Below are 21,395 nucleotides of genomic sequence, written 5' to 3'. Positions count from 1 at the left end.
AAATGACCCCTCCACCATCGTGACATTCTAACATTGACATGTTTAACTTGGTCCTCGAGGTGTTCTCTGCCCATCAGTGAACCCAGGTGAGGCACAGACTGTACTACCCATGTACACAGAGCTTTTCAAGTTAGGAGGTGCAGACTTCAGACTTCAGATTTATCTTAAAATGTCTATCACATCACAAGCAAAAAAACATTCTGCTGAATAATGTAGTTTGATTCTGGATGACTGAAAACTGTGTTAGGGTAAAAAGTTATGAGGTCAGGCTGACTAGGATGGTCCAAAGATGAATAATAGCTTAGACATACATAGCCCTAACATATAGAGGGGCCATGCCACAGACCCTAACCAGACCTTACTTTATAACCAATTTGAAAAGGGCTAAGGTTACATTTTTTATGGGCAAAGTGGAATTTGAATGAAATATATTGATTTTGTAAATACTCAACTCACACTTACTGCTTTATATATCTTATTTTAAATGTCATATTTTCCCCCCTTCTCCACAATGCCCAATCATCAGCAAATAGTGAATGTCCAATATCAGAATCTTTTTCAGAAAATACATCACTAATCACAACTGATGAACTCCGCTGAGGAGTTCCGTACGGTGGCCAGTAGGTGCCAAAGGCTCGGCAACTGCTTAAACGACGCATATTCAGAAAAACATGCAGAATTTTCAGAAACGCTGTACATTCAAAAGCTAATACAAACTCCCAAACAAATGCAAAGGCTGAAACACATGCAGCCTTTGCTGCACGCAGCTAAAGAAACAAACGTGCTGCAAAAAGGCAAAACAATTTCATTAACATCAAACGCCCTGCAGAGACATGAAAACAGTCAGAAACACCGCAAGATCAGTCTTCACAACGGAAGTGCTCCAGCCTCTAGGGGCGCTCTGTGGAACTGAGAGAGAGAAGTACAGAACGTTTTGTTTAGGTAGGACAGCTGTATCGTTGAATGACATCAACATTACAGAAAGGAGATTCAAGAGTCCCACTGAGATTTTGGCATCGGGGACAGTTGCTGTTGCTACAGACCCGGTATGCCTGGAGCTAGTGCTCGTTGTGGGGCTTAAAAGCACCAACTCCATCACATCCCAGTTTATCATCACACAATGACATTTGTTCTCCATCACATCCCAGTTCATCATCACACTATGACACTTGTTCTAAAGTCCTGTTTTTGCACAATAGACAGCCCCGGAGAAATACTGCACTGGTAGTGTTTACCCGTATGTGGTTTGATAATAAATCCACTTCCTCGTCTCCCTCCCACATCAGTAGAGAGTTGAGGGGAATGCAGTGAGAGCAGCCCCGGTAGGCTATGCCTGGAGCCAAGCCCTGCACACATTCTCTTTGTTATTTTGGCCATTTACTTACCTCCAAAGACAATTACACTGCTGCTTCAAAATCTGAATTTGACTTGTGTTGCTGGCTTGGTCGGGAGTAGGAAGAGTAGGGGTCACTCATCATGTTGTGTCTAGGTTTCCCTAGATCGGGGATATAACACAAAACAAAACATCGAGCAAAGGATTCCTGACTTTATTTACTTATTCATGAAAATAACTTATCAAGAAAAACATTTATTGTGTATAAATTAATTGCACATTAATCTGTGCCCTACTCAACACTGTTTTCACCGGACCACATTAATAAGAAAATAAAATACTACTAATATAAACTACCCTTGCCAATCTAAGGCAACTTACCCCCTTGACAAGGAAGACCAACGAAATGCAAAATTCTGAACTTAAACCTTTCCAAGTTTAAGAAAATGAAAGAAGGAACAGAGTCCAAAACCGAACCCCAGGGAGACGCCACAAGATTTCACATCGAAAATCTTTCTATAAAATGTGGTGGCCTAGTTTTCAGGAAAGAAATAAGGGTCATTGTCTAACTTTCAAAACTAGTTTTGATAGTTTTCTGCCTTTGGATTAGCCTCGATGACAAGGAACCAAACACACCTAATTGTTTACAGCTCCTGAGTATATAAAACTACAAACAGTTAATCATTCTGGTCAGGAAAAAAAAACATTGATGTGAAAATGGGTCAATACTCGTTTGTTTGGTTTCTTAATTCATACACAGAGACTGCTGAGAGCTGACTTTGCTCCAACAACTATGTATAATAATAAGTATTTGAGTCCAGGTATTGAGAAGTAAGGATGACATAAGATCCAAATATCTGATTGATACATTAAACAAAATCCTCACTGCAGATCCATCTGATGCTCTGTCTCTGTTAGACACTCATCAGACTACTGCCATGGAAGTAGAATTAAGAGGTCACTCACTCTTTGAATGTCAAATACTACAGGTATCAATGACAAACTTCAGAGGATATTTGATGTTTTTTTTCCAGCTTGGGTCTTTTTGCCACCATTTCTATTAGTCAGAATAAAATTGCACTCTCTATACTGCAGAGATTTGGAAGTTCAGTAACATTGCTATAGATATAAAAGTGTTGGTGCAGGAGAAAACTGAAGGAAGCTTGTCCATTGTTGTACATACTCTGGATTATTTACAGCCTGGGTGTTCACAATAAATAAACTATTATTTAAACAGTCCCAAAACTGCAATAAGTAATCTAACAGGAATTATTACAGTAGCCGGATTTAACCATCAATTTTAAACATGTGCGATGGAAAAACTACAACCTTGCCTGGTCCAGCACACATCTGTTAACATCTGGTATAACAAAACAAAATGGCCATAAAAAAATATTTTCTTATATTTAAATAACTCCAACAATATATGAGACATCTTGAAGTCATAAGGCAGAAATACAGCTTCCAGATTTGAATTTAAGGCAGTTTAAATTCACCCGTACTGCACAGTGAAGTTGCATATGTCCTGTCTAATTTACTATGGTCTTCAGAGGATTCTGTTGGCTTTACACTGCAGCACAGCATCAGAAAACAGATAGAGAAAATCCTCAAACATTTGGGAATATTGACACTTTCACCATGTGATGGCTTTGATATTAAATATGATCCAGCAGGTATGCAGTATGCAGTATGACGACCGCTGAGCTTTTCATATGTGAGCTCCGACACATCATTCTGCACGCTGATCAACACAACAATACACACCTCTCATTTGAATGCTTAGGCTAAAATGCAGGCACAAATGTCTCTGGCTTTTGAAAATTCTAAAAAAAATATCTAAAACACTAAAATGTCACTCTTCTAGTCCATGTAAGACACGAGGTGATAAATAATGCTGCTCCACCAAGAGCTGTCCTGAACATTCTCCAGATCTGAAGGAGTCAATAAGGCATCCTCAGGCTCTTTCTGACTCCCACCTGAAAGCCCTTCTCATTCTGAAACACAGGTATTTCCTGTGAGGGGCAACAGACATTAAGAGGAATAAAAAGAAGACATGTGGAGGAGTTCGAGAAGAGAGCAGTGGAGCCCACCACAGGTTGTCAATAAAAGTGACCCCTAACATCTACTAAGCACATCAAATGAGCTGAAAGTATTTTGTTCTGTTTAAAACGTGTGGAGGCCTGTACAGTAGAATATGAAGGGGAACAACAGTAGCAGGATCATTCAATCAAACCACGAGACAGAAGTGTTGAAAACAGAAGAGCACACTGTAAACACTAACAAAAGTGCTTCTCTTTTGTTCAGGTTCAAAGGTATTTTCTCAGATTTTGTGTTTCTGCAGTGTTTTAGTCACTTTGAAGTTAACTCTGCTTTGGAAATGTTATTTATTCAGCACATTTTTGTTGACTGCCATGTTTTAGTCAATCCATTCACATAACCACTTCCTTGCTTTGCATCCTTGTCAATGTCTCCAGTTCTAGAGGTTTAGTCTGGGGGCCATTAAGGCAAACTCTCGGAGAATTCCTCTGGCCACGTCGACTTTGTACTGGGCGATGGTCAGCGCCCGCTTCACGTCCTCAAAGGAGTAACCTTCCCCCATCAACTTGGCTATCTTGGCATCCACAGTCTCCAGGTCCAGGCTCTGGGGTTTACCTGGCTGACTGTCTAAAGGGATCTTCCTCGGGAGGGGCTTGGGCGGTCTGGCGGGGGCCTGTAAACAGTCCATGGAGACTTGAAGAGAAAGGAGAGAAATCATTTCAGACTCAGACCTTCACTTGAGTGTTATTAGTGATCAAGGAATGGTTCTGACCATTCTTTTACATTCACACACACACACACACACACACATATACATCAAATACAAAGTCAATTAAGAGATCAGTGAATACACCACTAAGCGACATGTCAGGGTTTAAAGAAAGGAGAAACAGAATCTAAACTAAAATGATTGACTTACTTCTTTAAAGTCTAAAAGTCTTTAAATGTCCAAACTGAAAAATTCCATAAAGCGTGAACAACATAAAGAACTGTACCGAAGTGACAACAAGAGGAAAAGAACACTGAGACAAAGAGGTAATCAGACCCTCAATCAAATGGAGGGAAACCAGACAAAGGGAGGACGAAAGACAAGAAACACAAATGAAAACAGGAAATACTTAAGACACAGGGAACTCAAGAATGTAACAATAGACACTAGGGGTCTTTTTCAAACCGGCCACTACACCCTCTCCCTACCCCTCCGTTTTATTAAGTCCGTCCCAAACCAATTAGCGGGGAGTGGTAGTGGGTTATAAAACCCTCCACCAGCGAGTGTGCACCGATGCCGACTTTCGGATCACATGCAACATGTCTATAGTGTCCGGTTGTCATGGAGACAGCAACCTGTGAGTTCAAGTGCCTATAAACACTGCTCCAACTAAGACAGACATTTAATATCGTCATACAGACGTTAACAACTTCAAATGTGTACTGAGGATCAAATATATGTTTATTTATTGTAAAGTGTTTTATATTTACAGGGACTGTTGAAAAAACAAAATAATATTAAATCATGTTGCAGACAACTTTTCACTGTTAATATTTATTTCTTATTTTTCTACTTTTGATGTCTTTGTGAAATCTCAATTCAACAACAAAAAATACACTTTTTGCTGCTCTGATGTTCAACGATATTATCCTTGTCTTTGCATTAATTTAGGACACCCTGATCTAAGAATTACAATAAATTAACTGAAATTATAAATTACAATAAACAATGTAGGCTCAATCTAATAGTTTTGTTATAAGTTATTAGCTACAAAAAAAAGCCGTTCCCGCAAGATACCACTGAGTAACCATGGTAACACACAGTTCCTGTTTCCACCTGAGAGAGGGACGTTTTTCCCAAAACCTGCTGCTGTATTTCTACCCTACACCTTGATGAAGGGGACACGGAGGGGGAGGGTGTAGGGTTTGGTTTGAAAAAGGGCCTTCGACACAAGGATAAGAAATTACACAATAAAACAGGAAGCACTCAAATCTGAAACACTAAACCAGAAACCCATTACACCTTAGCTGTGTGAAGTATAAACTAAATATTATATCACAGCCTTGTTCTGTCACATTTTTCCCCCCAATATTTTTGGGGTTGGCACCCGTATCAATAATAAAGACCCGTCTTTAATATCAAGAGAGCAGATACTTGTGAATTTGGTCTTTTATGTCCTGGAATACTAAGGGATGGTAACATATGGTCTGCCTGGTTCAAGGTCTAGAGAAAATAATACAACTGAAAATAGACCTAATGAGGTGAATATGTCATTCAGAATTCAGCCAAACTTTGGTCAAGATTAAAAGATGGTCACAGGACTTCTTCATGTTGTCAGTATAATACTTCTCTCCACAAAACAAGAGGGAAATGTACAGAGTAGGGAAACTGTTTGGCTGCTTTTCTGCTTGAATAGCAATAACAGAATGTGCTTTGTGAGATGTGACTCTACCTTGACTGTCTTTTAAAAAGTTGAATTCTAGGCAGCATCTGGAGCCTTTAACATGTTCTGTATGTCTTCTGAGCGGAGGCAGAGGAACAGCATTGTTCAGCATGTCAATCACTGTGTCTAAACCACACAAAACATGGAGATAGTTAACAGAGTCATATGATATATTATGAACAGTGTGATACTACTTCTTATGAGAGAGCTCACCTGGGGTTAGAAGCAAGTGATCCTGACCAGAGGACAGCCGATGTGGTTTTGTAAGGGCCGAGGAGGAGGAGGAGGAGGAGGAGGAGGATTTACAGGATGAGAGATCTGTGAGGCTGTGTCGAGCTGGTGGAGGAGGTGGAGGCTGGGAGGGTGGGCCGCTGTTAAAAGCGTCTGTTAAAGCTGAAACAGGACAGAATCCAAAACTGAGCTCTATGATATGATGACAAGTTCATACATATTAAACAGGGAGGTGGCTGACACTGCAACACAAACAAAACACATGATGGAGAGCGGCTGCCATGGTGGCCTTTCTGATATAAAATGTAGCCATGCACAGAACACAAGTGTATGTGTTTGTCTCGGTAGAGATACAGTCCTCAAATCCATCTCATTAGATAGATAGATAGATAAGGCATCAAACTTAAAAACACTGAGTAACAATAAGGCAGGCCTATTTGAAACATTTTCTTGCTGTTTGTCTAACCCTAACCCATCACAATGTCTATTGATTACTATTTAAAGGAAAACCAAATGAACGTTGCACATGTACTGCCAGTGGAAGGAAAATATGCATTTCCTGAAATGGTGCTGAATACATTTTGAATTAAGATTTGACTTGAGTTATTTTTTGTGTGGTTTTGAATCTTCGTATCTCTTGATAGTGCATCAAACTGAACTTCAGTCAATAAAAGCATATGTGAATACTGAAAGAGACAGGTATCCCTCGACGGATCATTAAAATCCACTCAATGAAGAAAAGAATGGCAGGAACAAATCATTTTTGACATATGAGGTGGTCCACCTGAGCACACAGCTGTGATGGCCAATAAATAGTAAATGGACTTGAGCTTATATATCACTTTTCTAGTCTTCTGACTACTTTGCACTGCTCTGCACGTCACACCCACACATTCACTGATGATAGTGATCGCTATGTAGTATCATCCATTAGAAGTTACTAATCCCATTCATACACCACCACTGAAGCAGCGGGAGCAATTCAGGGTTAAGTGTCTTGCCCAAGGACACATCGGACATGTTGCCCAGCTGGGGATTGAACCCTTGACCTTCTGGTTGAGAGGCGACGATTCTACCAACTGAGCCACAGCTGCCCCCAATAGGATGGGCTCAGATGGAATGTAAGCTGGGACAAGAAGGTTAGGGCCCAGTGAGATGGGGGTGAGACTACCTTGAAGGGGCAGCAGAATGTCATAGTCAGATGATGAATTGTTGGCATTGAAGAGGCTGGAGGCAGCATGTGACGCCCCCCTGAGCGAGTCTGAGTATCCCCCTAAAAAAAACAAGCAGAGCGCAGCAAAACAGTTTACACAGCTATTTTAAAAAGGGCACAGCATGCAATTAAGATATCACACTTAGAACAATCATTTAAAGAAGTTTGCATTTCTTTATGGATTTTTTTCTGCTTCTGTTTTTCATCAGGCTTAATTTTTTTTAAACAAGATAGAATAAAACCCCTACTTATTTTACAACATTGGAATAAGAACCTGAAAAAACAAACAAGCAAACAATTGATCTGTAGTTGAAACAAATCAGCGGATTAAATGACTTGTTTAGATGTGTTCTTAAAGTTTTTTGTGCAACACATTCATCCTGCTTTCTGAAAACTTAAATGGATACTTCACCCGTTGAAACATGAATCTGTATTGACATTGGGTCATATATGTAGTAGAAATGTGAAGTAAATGTTGAAGTTGGTGCCTTCTTGGCCGTGAAAAGGCAGAAAGTGTCTTTTTGGCTCATGTGGATGAAAGACACCAAATCCCAGAATGCACAGCACCGCAAACCACTCCCACTAAGGTCCTCTAGTTCAGAATCAGAAATACTTTATTAATCCCAGAGGGAAATTTGATCGTTACAGTTTCTCCAAAATATACAGTATAGCAGTAGAAATATAGTAATAAAAACATTTACAGACATGTTTACTTCAACACATAAGACCGTTTCCTCAACTGATTCAGAGATTTCTTCCAGATGGTATCTTGGAAATTCCTGTCAGAAAACAGACTCTATGTCTGTGTCCATAGACAAACAGTGAGAGCACCGACACTACCAGTCCACTCCAGCTCGAGCCGGCCCCGGCTCCTCGTCCTCACCGCCGCCGACAGTCAGGCCTTATGTCTTGGCTGCTGAGCTGAGACAGTTGCTGCCGACAGGCCGGTCTTGTGACGTGGTGGCAGCAGTGGCTAGAGGCGGCCCCGGCGGATGGTGGCCAGCGGCAGCAGCGGCCGAGACACAAAACCGGCCTGTCGGCAGCAACCGTCTCCCCGCTATGTGTATATTTTTTCGCCATTATCAGCTTTCTCCATAGAGCCTGTTAGCATAGCTTCCAAGCAATATGGCAGACGTTAAGTTTCGATTCTGGGAGTGAGTTCCCACCCACTGATCTGTGATTGGTCTGTAGCTTCAGTGGTCGAAAATATGAGGAACTAGCGTTGTAGTTTCACCCCGCTAACCGCAACAGCTTCCAATGACGCAATATGACGATTTTTGCATCACTGGAAGCTCCTTTTTAGACTTAGAAATACAAAGATTTCTCATCTCAGGGGAAAATGAGGGAGGGACCATTCAAAAACACTACCAGGTTTCTAATGATACAAAGATTAATGCAAATGGGTGAAGAATCCCTTTAAGTATGATTAAAACATTATCTATGTATATATATTAAGAAAATGGGATCAGTATATGCAGATTGTGTTCGCGGACAGACGCTTGCATATACATTTTGAGCCATGTCATACATTTTCTTTGGATTTGAGATTTGCAGAATTGAAAAGTTTCTACATCAGAGCTGTCAGTGATTTAAAAAGTGTAAAGATAACATGGACTCACTGGGCTCAGGAGGGCCAGACTTCTTCTCCTTGATGCAGGACTCTGGAGAGCTGTTCTCAAAGTTTCTGTTGACAAAGGTTCACAGCAGTTTAATTTTACTCTTGGTGTATCGTCATGTTAACACTTTGAGAAGAGGCCGGTACCTGCTGGGTATAGAGAGGCAAAGGGGGGCCTGACTCAGGCAGAGGTTGGATGAAGGGATCTGGTAATCCTGCACCCTCACCATCGCTCCACGCTGATTCTCCACCACAGCACTGCTGACAGGGTTGGACAGACTATGGTTATGCTAACTTACTTCTGGGTTTTAGGACTCATTCCTGTGGCGCCCTATTCACAGTATGAATAAGTATTAAGAGTGTTTAACTGCAGTCAGGTAAAAGTGAGAAAAGGGGAAAACGTATCCCTAAAGAGTGCTCATTTGAAGGGGTAAAATTAAGAGTTGATGGCTAAATTATGTCATATCACCCCCTTCAAAGTGAGTTTGACCTTTGACCCTCATCGTCTTAGAGCTCCTGTGAGGAAGACTAAAAGACTTCAGTTTAAATTTGTACTTGTTCTTTTAGATTTAACTGCTGCATTTGACACTGTGTATCATGATATCTTGATCTCTCGTTTGGAGCATTGGGTGGGCATCAGGGGCATAGCACTGGATTGGTTCAGGTCGTACTTGGCAGATCGAACTTTCTGTGTCAGCCTTGGTGACTTTTTATCCTCCTGCTCCTCTCTTGTACGGAGTCCCACAGGGCTAAATTCTAGGCCCTCTCCTTTTCTCTCTCTATTTGCTCCCGCTAGGTTCAATACTTAGGAAGCATGGCATTGCATTCCACTGTTATGCAGACGACAGTCAGATTTATGTGCCACTTAAAAAGAACAATGAATACTCGACTGTTTGACTGTTGTTTGAGTGTCTTGATGACATAAAGGCCTGGATGGCTCTGAACTTTTAAAATTTTAATGATAAAAAGACAGAAGTGATGGTTTTTGATGGAACCACTGGGACCCTCCCTGTAGATCTGGGTTCCTTGGCCCAGTATACCAAAAAATGCATCACAAACCTAGAAGTGGACCCTGATCTTAAGCTTGACAGTCAGATTAAGGCTGTCGTAAAATCAAGCTTTTTCCATTTGAGGCAGCTGGCGAAAATAAAGCCAATTCTTTCAAGGCAGCACTTTGAGACGGTAATCCACGCCTTTGTTACCACACGACTGGATTACTGTAATGCATTGTATGTGGGGGTTAGTGGGTCCTCCATCGCCCGTCTCCAGACAGTACAGAATGCAGCTGCACGTCTTTTAACTGGAACACGAAAATATGACCACATTTCCCCCATTTTAGCCTCACTCCACTGGTTGCCCATACAATTTAGGATCAATTTTAAAATCATTTTATTTGCTTTTAAACCTCTCAATGGTCTTACCCCGCCCTACCTCTCTGAGCTTCTACCCCCGTACACGCCCACCCGCTCTCTCAGGTCAGCTGATCAGCTGCTCCTGAAGGTGCCTAAAACCAAGTGGAAGCTCAGAGGGGACTGTGCGTTTGCTGTTGCGGCTCCAAAATTATGGAACGATATACCTCAGCACTTTAAACAAGCCTCTTCTCTGCCTGTTTTTAAATCTCGTCTTAAGACCCATGTCTTTTCCCTGGCCTTTGACACACAGTAAGACGTCGACTTATTTATTTATTTATTTTATTTATTTTTTGCGTGCCTATTCATTTTACTTATGTTTTATGTCTTTTAACTTGATTCTGTATTTCACATGTAGTTTTCTTTTATCTCATGTGAGCTGTTATGTATTTTATTTATTCTTCTGTACAGCACTTTGGTCAACTGTGGTTGTTTTAAAGTGCTTAACAAATAAAGTTTGATTGGATTGGTACCCAGTGCAATAAGTATGTTAAACAACAACAAGCCCTTTGTTGCTCTTTCTGCACACTGGCACACCTCCACTTTGCACTTTAATAACTTTGTAGGAATTCCCAACTTGGTATGAGCTTGACTGACTTTAATTTGGTTTTATATTTTGTTGTCTGATTTTTTTAATTTGTAAAGTAAAAAGCCTGTTCATTTTCTCCATAGCAGATTTGATTATTAGCCATGATGTCATAACCATCCAAGGTAGACTGACCACGAGCTACCTGAGTGTAAAACAATGATTTATTCTCCTGTATGAGACACAAGTATGATATCAACCTCGTTTTAATAAAAAACATTCGCGATATTGGGGCAAAGAACTACACTACCCACCATCATAGAGTACCACAGAGACGTCTCTGATTGGTTGAGCTTGCTGTTACCATGACAATGTGCACTGTGTGCCTGATAGTGTTTTTTTTATACAGAGTTACATCTTGTTACAACTGCCAACTATTGCTGGCTCTTTAACTTTTGATCAGTTTTTTACATTTTTATATTGTTGATTTGTATTTAATTGTGCACTGTGTTTCTTTTGTTGGCTGTCCTGCTTTGCTGCTGTAACACTGTAAATGTCTCCACTGTGAGATGAATAAAGGATTATCTTCTCTCATTATCGTTCTATAGATAGATACCAAGAACATATAGATACATTTGTCTTTCAGGGTCACATGCACTAATGCCTTTCACAAACTTGAATGAACAGGTGTGTTGCCGTAGCAAGCCTTTTAAAGGTTAGCTAAGTGTTAGCATACTATGTGGAGCAGCAAATCACAGCTTGAACCTATTTGACCACTAAGTAAAACCACTTCAGTACAAAAACAACATCAGGTTTCTAAATCTTTCAGAACCCAACAGCATCTTGGATTGATAATACATGAGAGTCACACTATCTTTTTTTAAGACTTGAAAATAAATTCACAATAAGTAAAACCAGTTCCATAATCATAATCTAAACCACTTTCATGCTGCAAAATGTGGGCATCATATAAATTGAAGTTCTGTGACCACATTTATTTCAGATGTGAATATTAAATTGGGTTGTGACATTTTAATCTGGTAATCACTTAGGTATGCATTCTGGCATGTTTGAGTCCAGCCAGCAACTTTTTGCATTTCAACCCCCCTGCTCCCATGTATCCTGTCTGCCTGTCCCCCTTCAATCTAATGGAAAGAAAAATGGATGTATGTTTTTGTTTCTGAAATGTAACCTGTGCTCGCATACTGCATGTGTTAATCCATCTGTGTAAAGGAAGTGTGTTTATTCCACTTTGACTAATACTTCAAATATTTTGCAACCAGAACTTCCCCTTTTGACACAAGCTGCATCAGAAGTGACATCTCTGAACACTACTTCACTAGAGCTCATTATGTAAAAGAATCCTAATGTAATTATTGCAGCAGCTAAATGCTTCTTAGCTTTGCAGTTAGCATTTTCAAAACTGTTTCACACCAGGAATTCTCCCTAAGGCTACCCAACCTCCCTGCTAAACATCCCTTGAGACAGTAAGAATGGTCAAGAAATGGAATCGAGGACAAAAAAAAGGATGTTTAAAGTAAAACAAGAATTTGTGAGTGTGTGTGTTTGCACTTACTTTTGGCTACTGGTCATTGTGGACAACATTGATGAGTCTCGTGGGGGAAGGATGTCATACTCGTCGTTGTCTTGAACACCATTTGAGAAGGGCTGTACACCAGAGAAGGACAGGGGAACTTCAACAAAATCAAATACTAGTAAGGAGTAGTATGTTATTGTATTATCTTTTCTGTTCTACAACAGATTTGATTCAGGTCACACTCCCTAACCCGCCCACCAGAGCACAGACCAGCATGCATTGCCCCGCTCATCAGCCCACTCACGCCCCTCAGCAGCACTTTGACTTCTCCAGTTCCTTCTACACAATCCAGCTCTTGGTGTTCATGAGTAGACCGGGCTGCATGGACAGTACTTCACTAACAGACTATTTGAGAATTCAGGACTGTGTGTTTGACATGGTGGTCTAAAGAGCATCATCACATTATCGTGGGTTTGGTATAAAAGGAAATTGAACAGGACCACAGCTAGGTCATCATGGACTTTGTGGACTGGTGTGAACCATCTTCAACACCAGCTAGACAAAGAAGATGGTGGAGACGCCCTGGTAAACATGCAGCGATTGGACATTGAGAAGGTGGAGACATACAAATACCTGGGTGTTCACCTGAACAACAAACTGGACAGGTCACACAAACACAGCTGTCTGTATAAACAGGGCCAGACTGCAGCTGCTGAGGAGACTGTGCAGTTCTAAGGACAGGAGGGAGCACAGAGAGGGACAGAAAGAGACCCAACAATCTGGCCAGGATCTTTTTTGGACGCTCCTCTGGATTCCATAGAGGAGGTAGGTGAGAGGAGGATGTTATCAAAGCTGACATCCATGTTCGACTGTAGAAGCCTTAACCAGCTCTGTAGGCAGCACACCTTTTTTACCCATCCTGCAACAAGTAGGCCTATTGTAGCTCATTCATGCCATCTGCTGCTATACTTTGGAAATCCAGTGTCCCAACTACAAGCAGAATGAGTCTCGGGGTATCTCTACTATAACCACCCACTTACTCTACAGTATCCCATTATTATCAGACCTCTTTAACAGTTCATTCTAATCTGTCATAAAAGCTCTTAAAAGTCTACTGTGTCTGAACAGCAGAGCATTAGAAGAGGCTGTTACTAATGAAGCAGAGACTAATACTATACTACACTAAATACAGTTTCAGTTAGTGGGAGTTAGAGATGTGTATATGTTTTTATCAGAGAAGGGGGGTTAGGATCTAGGAGGTCTGTGTGTGTGTTTGTGTGTTCTGAACAAAGCTTTGATGAAACTTTATTATTCAGGAAAAAACAAGTTGTACATAAGAAATGTATTGAAGTAAGCTGAAATTTAGAATTTAGAAAAGGTATGGGGGATATAGATATTAACGTTTGTTCAAAACAACCACTCAGGAAGCCAGAAGGTGACCATAGTTTCAGCCTTTTCAATCCTCACACCTTACAAGTTTAAACAGAAATCCTAATCCTACCTTGCAGCTTTCTGAGTTTCCTGTCCTGTCCATTTTGTGTAACTTTCCAAATTCTGCAGATGGACAACTGAACGGTCGTCCGTTCAGGTGAGGGGGGACACTGGGTCCTAGTTGGAGCAGATGCTCAGATCCAGTCCTATGGTCCTCTGAAAAGGGGCTGTCCCTGGAGCAACATGTCTGAGGGGTTAGCACACTGGTAGAAGAAGAAGTGGGAAGCCAAGAATTGCGTTTCTCTGAGGGGATGAGAGGAGGACGTTCAGGCGGAGGCAGAGGAGGCGGGTCCCTCTGGGGGGGAGGTGGTGCTGGAAGAGGCTTGTCCTGCTTTCTGGACATGCTTGGTGAAGACTAAAGAAATGGAGAGATATGCTTCATACGCTGATATTACAGAAGACAATCTCAACAGCTTTGAAAACGTTTTGTTTAGTTTGTAGGATGGGCAAGGCTTGGGAGAAATATGCACACAATCCAAATAACCATAAACTTCAGAGGCACCACTGTTTTGGCATCAAGTCTTTGTGCATTCCCAAGCTGCCACATTCAAATATTCAGGTGAAATATAAAACTTGCCTTTTGACTGAAAGTTGTGCCCAAAGTTTTTTTCCGCAACCATTCCCAAAGTTTTAAGCTACTGAGAAGAAATTGGCAATTAATACTATCCTTTAGAAAGTCAAACATAGCTTACAGCCATCCTGGGTCGTTAAACTGCTTTTAGACAGTTTTTATATTTTTGTATTTATATGTTTTATCTGTTTGGCATCTGTTTCATGGGTTCACATCTGTGTAAATATAATTCTTGTAGACCCTGTTAAGCTCTTCCCAAACTTATATGAAATATGTTTCAAATGTATTTGTGTCAGTCCACTGGTAACAGACTTTAAAGATGATGTACAGGAAACTGCAGGTAACCCAATATTCTTGTTCTAGTGAGAAGGCAGTTCCTCACCTTCGGGGAACTGCTGGGACTGGAGGATGGGGAGTGGATGGCGCCCTTCTGGATAAGGTCAAGCCGGGGTGGAACAGGAGGAAGGCTGAGGTGCTGCAAGCAGTGACTCTGGTCTCCCACATGAGCTTTTCTGTGTTGGCTGACAGGTGAGGAACTAGGAGACACCATGGGGGAGTTCTGGCGCTCAGCACAGTGCTAAAAGAAAAGTAAAATATCTCTTACTGTAAGTCCTTCATTATCAGCTGCTGTGTGTTGTCACAATAGAAATGCATCATCTGGCCTCGTACTCACCCAGCTGAAAACTTTCATCTAAAAATAAATACATTTGAAAAATAGTCCGACTTCTCCAAATCCCCATGTAACATAAGAAAAACATTTCTAAAGAGTAAAATGTGACTTTAAAGTGAAGCTTTTGTTGAGACTTGTGTTTGGACAACTTTGGTACAGAAACAGGAATGATAGCACACACTAAGTATATTAATGACTCTGTGTACAATATGATCACACTACTTTGATCCTTATAAATAATGTGTTTTCAATACATACACTAGCAGTCATAAGTTTGGACACACAACAGTAACAGTCTTCTCAATAATATACTTCATTATTATAATATAGCTACTGTACGCTGTATCTGCAAAACTACTAACTGAAAGGCTTTTCTTTATTTTGTAATATTTTCCACAATTTAGAATAATACTAGATATTAATACAATAAAAACATTTCATTTCCTTTTGGAAAGAAATGCATACATCCATAGGCATCAACTTCAATATTTCTATTTATTTAAGAAACACATGTCAAACATTCAAGCATAAGCCTTTAGATTAAAATGTCTTTAATAACATGCATTTCAATCAAGAGTCCAAATATTTGACTGGTAGTGTAGGTAAAGCCCTGTTGCTTCTAGTGTTACAGCAACCCAATCGGCACATTGGAGGAGGGAACAAGTTCATTTGATGTTTCAGAATTGAAGTAGAATCATTCATCTAATCTTTAAGAACCTTTTCTGAAAAATATTTCTATATAACTGATAAGAATCCTGTTTTTAGATTCTGTCTTTTTAGAGTGCTTTACTTATTACAACACATGTATGAGGACTTGAAACAAACATTTAGAAACCATTTTATTCATATTGCAGTTTCGGCTAAGTCTTATAGTCTTAGTATTACTTAAACCACTCTAGATGTGCTGTATGAAGCTCCTACATTTCACCTTTTTTACATTTTGTGTCTTTTATTTTTTATATTTAACATTTTTAAATTCTATTTTATATATTGTAATATCTTCTTATTCTGTATTATTTAAGTTGTTGCTAGTTCTGCTTTATTTCCTTGTTAATTGTTTAGCACCAATACACCAAGTCAAATTCCTTGTATGTGTAAATGTACTTGGCAATAAACCCAGATTCTGATATTGTCAAAATACCATAAAATATTGTCAAAAATAAAATGAATACTTTAAATCCTAAAGCCACAAATGTTTCTGCATGCTTACTATAAATGAGTTTAATAAAAATAGAGCTGACCTTTATCCTGTAAAAAAACAAAAAAAATAAAGAGAGAAGCGGGACGCTTTATGCCCTTTCCTTAGTCAATAGATTTAGGTCCAGGTTATTATAGAGATATTTACCTTTCTGATGTTGGCCAGTCCATTCATAACCAGGCAGTCCTCTCGGTCTTCATCGTCATCCAGTTCCAGGAAGGTGCAGCTGTGCTGGTCCAGGAAGAAGCACTTGTTGCCCTCATTTCGTGGGTCAAAGGGATCCACAATTATGGGCTCAGTGCCCTTGATTTCACATCGACAGAAAGGACAACCCTGACCATCTGATTCCTGGAAAACACACACACACACACACACACACACACACACACACACACACACACACACACACACACACACACACACACACACACACACACACACACACACACACACACACACACACACACACACACACACACACACACACACACACACACACACACACACACACACACACACACACACACACACACACACACACACACACACACACACACACACACACACACACACACACACACACACACACACACACACACACACACACACACACACACACACACACACACACACACACACACACACACACACACACACACACACACACACACACACACACACACACACACACACACACACACACACACACACACACACACACACACACACACACACACACACACACACACACACACACACACACACACACACACACACACACACACACACACACACACACACACACACACACACACACACACACACACACACACACACACACACAGTCTTAATCACATGATCTGATGAGCAGGGTGAGAAATCCAGCAGACCATCCAGCAGCCTGCGACACACATTGTTAAGTTTATGAGCTGCTTCACTACTGCTACATGTCTCACCCCAAACGAACCCCATTCATGAAAGGAATCTTTTTCCATTCCCCTCTCACAAGTTCCAATCAGACAATATAAGAAAATTGCAAAGCTGCATTTGTGGCTAACATGTACAGGAGTTGTGGGAGGAGATGCTTGAATTGTTATAGTGATCATCAGTGTGGGTGAACGAGGAAAGAACCCCCCTGAGTCAGATGACATCTAAAACAATATTAACGCATTCACACTTTGTAAAGTTAAAATAGTGTTAGCACACACAAGTAGGAAAGAGGCTGACAGCTAAATAACAGCCTTTGAGGTTCTCTGTGAAACATTGTGTGATTAGTTGATGCATTGTTCAAGTTTACAATCAAAATAGTCATTAGTTGCAGCCCTAATTGTTATTCTACATTTTTAATGGGACAATTTCACTTTTTAACCAAATAAAGGTTGGGTTGAGAAGTAGAATCCTAGACTTCTTGAAAAATTAAAGTTTCCAAATAAATACCCTACAGAAAGAATCATAATCATTGTGAACGGTGAAGTACAGCATACTATGAGGAAACAGGTTTTCATCACAGAGGAACATGACTCCATCCTCTGTGAAAATGACTGATGACTAATCTCCAGATAACGCACTTGGTCAGACACACAAACCTACATATCTAAATCTGTCTCATGAAATCTAAAACTATTCTCCCACAGTCTGTAGAGATTCAAAGTATAGACACGAAAGAGAGAACAGGATGTGGAACTGCATAGATCGACATCTAACTGTGTGTGAGAAGTGTGTGTTATACTAATGTTCAGAGTGTGAGGAGAGTCAGGGAACGACCACTGAGTCAACGAGCTGAGCGTGTTACGTACTATCAAGAAGGCCCCCCCCCCCCTCTCGAAATCACTAGTTAATAATAATTATTATTATTATAATTATACTTTATTTGTATAGCAGTTTTCAATACAGGGAACAAAGTGCTTCACAGAAGACAATAAAAGCAAACAACTAATGAAAGCAAAAAAGAAAAATATCTCATTAGTGAAGCATTCTAACATTTACACACACTGACATACAAAGTTGAATGTGTGGCTGTAGTGGGACACATGGAGAATGTGTCACGTTCAGCTGTCATAACAGGAAGTATGACAAACAAACACAGTTGACGTCAGTGCTGCCAAATCCTGTAAGAGAGTCTAGGACTGTGCTCTAACTATGATTTTCAGAGAAAAGTGCTGCTGCTTTGAACGTCTTCAAACATAGCAGAAAACCAACCAAATCAAACAAGACAAGTCATATTGTACTGTCAGTGGACACGCCGTTGGGTTTTTAAATAAGCTGTAGGTATTGTTGACTGTACACTTTTACTATGGACTGTTGGTCCTTTGTCCCTTAACTCACTCACGCACATCATGGTGATATCCATGGTAGTTATGTTTTATATGTATGTATTCATGTCATAGTGCTGTTTTTTATGGATGTATTGACTACCTCTGTTGCAAACCAAATTGCCCCTCTGGAACAATAAAGATTTTCCAAATCCAAAAAACAGGCCATTATTCAACTAGACATCTCAACTGAAAATGACCTGTTGCCAAGGTAACCAAACCTTTGTTGGCTTCAAAAAGTATTTTAGTAAAAAAAAGGTATGACTGACTTTCACCTGCAGAAGTTAAACAAAACAACACGATACAGACTGTTATTAAACAAGGTCTTAAATATATTTAGCAAAACTTTAAACAATGACATACCTGCCAGGCTGTAAGACAGGAAGTACACATCAGGTGACCGCAGGGTTCAATCTTGACGTCTTTGTCGTTTTCAGCACATATCTTGCAAAGCTGGAAGGTGGAGCCCATCTCACAGTACAGCTCATACTGCTCCTGTACAATCAGGGAAAACATGATGAATATAATAAGAACACACACACATACAGCTTACATAGAATGAGAGCAATCCACCAAGGGTCCCTTATGTTTCACATTATGTGTTCACAACTTCCCATCAATAACTCAGAGGTATTCCATGACCTTAAACTGTCATGATTAATGTTCTTTTCAAAGGATGAAGAGTTGTAATCAAATGACAAACATTATGCTTGTGATCCATCTGTTTAACACACACATTAAATGATTTTGTTTTTTTTTGGAAAAATCTAATTTAAAAAAAAGTTATCATATAAGAAAATGGCTGCCACACATAACAAGCCTCTGGATTTCTCTTACTACATGAAACATATTTTAGTTTAGTAGGCAGTATTCAGTACAAAATGTTTGAATATGTAGAAGCAGTATGTTAGCCGTCTTGTCCCGCTCTGATTTGTATTTTTGTGTTTCTGCTCTATTGACATTATTCATCAGCGGCATGCTCAAGATGTGTGCTTTATTTTCAAAATGATAGTTTAACAAACAAGTTTAATCCCCACACACACACACACACACACACACACACACACACACACACACACACACACACACACACACACACACACACACACACACACACACACACACACACACACACACACACACACACACACACACACACACACACACACACACACACACACACACACACACACACACACACACACACACACACACACACACACACACACACACACACACACACACACACACACACACACCCACACACCCACACACACACCCACACACCCACACCCACACCCACACCCACACCCACACCCACACCCACACCCACTTGTGTCACTTTGATGTGATCATGAGGGGTCGGCTCACATAAACCAGTGAGATCAGGATTGTAACTGCGACCATCAGGGAACAGGTAGCTGCGGATGAAAAAACAGTTTGAACTACACAGAAAGATATCTGCACCAAATATTTTCATTTCACTTCCAACATGTTATCAAGTATGGATTACAGGAATTGTTTTTACGTGTTGATATTTAATTTTAGATTTATAAATATGATTAAAACCAATTGTAATAAGTCATTTTTATTTTCCTAAATTTAAAACAATATGAGTTGCTAATGCCTCTCCAGACTTCTAGCCATCAGTAATTACTCAGTTTACAAGGTATGATGATGACTTTTCCTAACACAATCCTCTTGTTTGGGGTGCTCAGACCTGGTATAAACATCAAATCAGAAGTGGACAGCTCGAAGTACATGTGTTCACACATTCCTTACTAAGGAACATGGATCAGGTACACAAGGCTCCATTAGAGAGACGGAAGAATACGTAGGAAGGAGAGAGCAAACAAGGAAATATGTTTGAAGAGACATGAGACATCATGTGAAGTCAGTTAGTGATGATAATATCAGATCAGTTGGGGTTAAACAGCTGATTGTGTCACACATGTTCACTGTTTCATTCTAATAAAATGTCTACAATAACTTTGTCTCTGTATTTTACCCGATAGCAGACATCTACACACGGTATTTACTGATCATGTTGTGAACTCTGTGTTTTATAAACTTTTGGATTGTGTCATAAACTCTCTGTCTGTTGGGGCACTGGATGTTCCTCATGTGTGGAGGCTGTTTGTTCAAGTTTGGCCTCAGTTAAAATTATAAAACAACGATCAAACTTGACACTAAGTATCGATCAGCCTTATATTAACTACATGGACAGGACGATGTAAAAAGTGTTTGACAGACTCCCACTCTCATATTTAAGTTATCGTCATAAATCAAGAATGATACACAAAGTTATGTTTTATTCTCAATCCTCCTGTCAAACACTTTTTTGAAAATCCCAGCAGCTGATTGATGTTTCTGGTCTGCTTAAGTGTCCGGTGTGTCTGTTAAACATCTGTTTTTTAGGGCTGGAGTCCAATATTCGGCTGTTTGAATATTCGTTTGTCGGGTAGGCAATCGATTGTTTATTTTAGGATTCGAATATTCGGCCCAAGACACATGAGCATACAGACTAATAAACCCATATAGACAAATGTGTCCTTGACCACCTCTTTACAGTATGTGGCCCGAGTGATCAGATCGTATTAACTGTATTTACTGTGGATGTTGATAGCAGGTGTAAACAGGCTCTAAAGAGAGTGTGTAACAGGTTACTTACAAACCCTCCCTGTAACCATCGATGAGGGCCTGGAAGAGCGGCTTGTTGTTGGGGATGGTCTGTAGAATGTTTCCATCGTTGGTCACATAGCCTATGGCCCACTGGCCGAGACGAGTACAACTTAATCTGAAGATGTAACTGTTAAAAGA

The 21,395-nt window shown here is 40.2% G+C and overlaps 1 protein-coding gene across 4 annotated transcripts in view; it reads right to left on the bottom strand.

The window, feature by feature from the left end:
* Positions 1-2,712: 2,712 nt before the first annotated feature.
* The window catches only part of cblb (Cbl proto-oncogene B, E3 ubiquitin protein ligase), a 33,211-nt gene continuing 14,528 nt past the window's right edge, over positions 2,713-21,395 (bottom strand). The window contains exons 7-19 of one of the 4 annotated variants that reach the window (XM_061056098.1): positions 21,247-21,384; positions 19,909-19,996; positions 18,939-19,070; positions 16,411-16,611; positions 14,778-14,972; positions 13,835-14,179; positions 12,373-12,464; positions 9,009-9,122; positions 8,866-8,930; positions 7,205-7,306; positions 6,016-6,195; positions 5,812-5,928; positions 2,713-4,063 (exon numbers count right to left, since the gene is read on the bottom strand). In XM_061056098.1, the coding sequence (XP_060912081.1) occupies positions 3,810-4,063; positions 5,812-5,928; positions 6,016-6,195; positions 7,205-7,306; positions 8,866-8,930; positions 9,009-9,122; positions 12,373-12,464; positions 13,835-14,179; positions 14,778-14,972; positions 16,411-16,611; positions 18,939-19,070; positions 19,909-19,996; positions 21,247-21,384 (2,023 nt within the window). In that variant the 3' untranslated portion in view covers positions 2,713-3,809. The remainder of the gene's footprint in view (positions 4,064-5,811; positions 5,929-6,015; positions 6,196-7,204; positions 7,307-8,865; positions 8,931-9,008; positions 9,123-12,372; positions 12,465-13,834; positions 14,180-14,777; positions 14,973-16,410; positions 16,612-18,938; positions 19,071-19,908; positions 19,997-21,246; positions 21,385-21,395) is intronic. The other 3 variants (XM_061056099.1, XM_061056101.1, XM_061056100.1) reach the window with 3 other exon arrangements.

Source organism: Labrus mixtus, chromosome 14, assembly GCF_963584025.1.
Source record: "Labrus mixtus chromosome 14, fLabMix1.1, whole genome shotgun sequence".
Classification (NCBI taxonomy): domain Eukaryota; kingdom Metazoa; phylum Chordata; class Actinopteri; order Labriformes; family Labridae; genus Labrus; species Labrus mixtus.
This window is presented reverse-complemented; position numbering and strand designations above follow the sequence as displayed.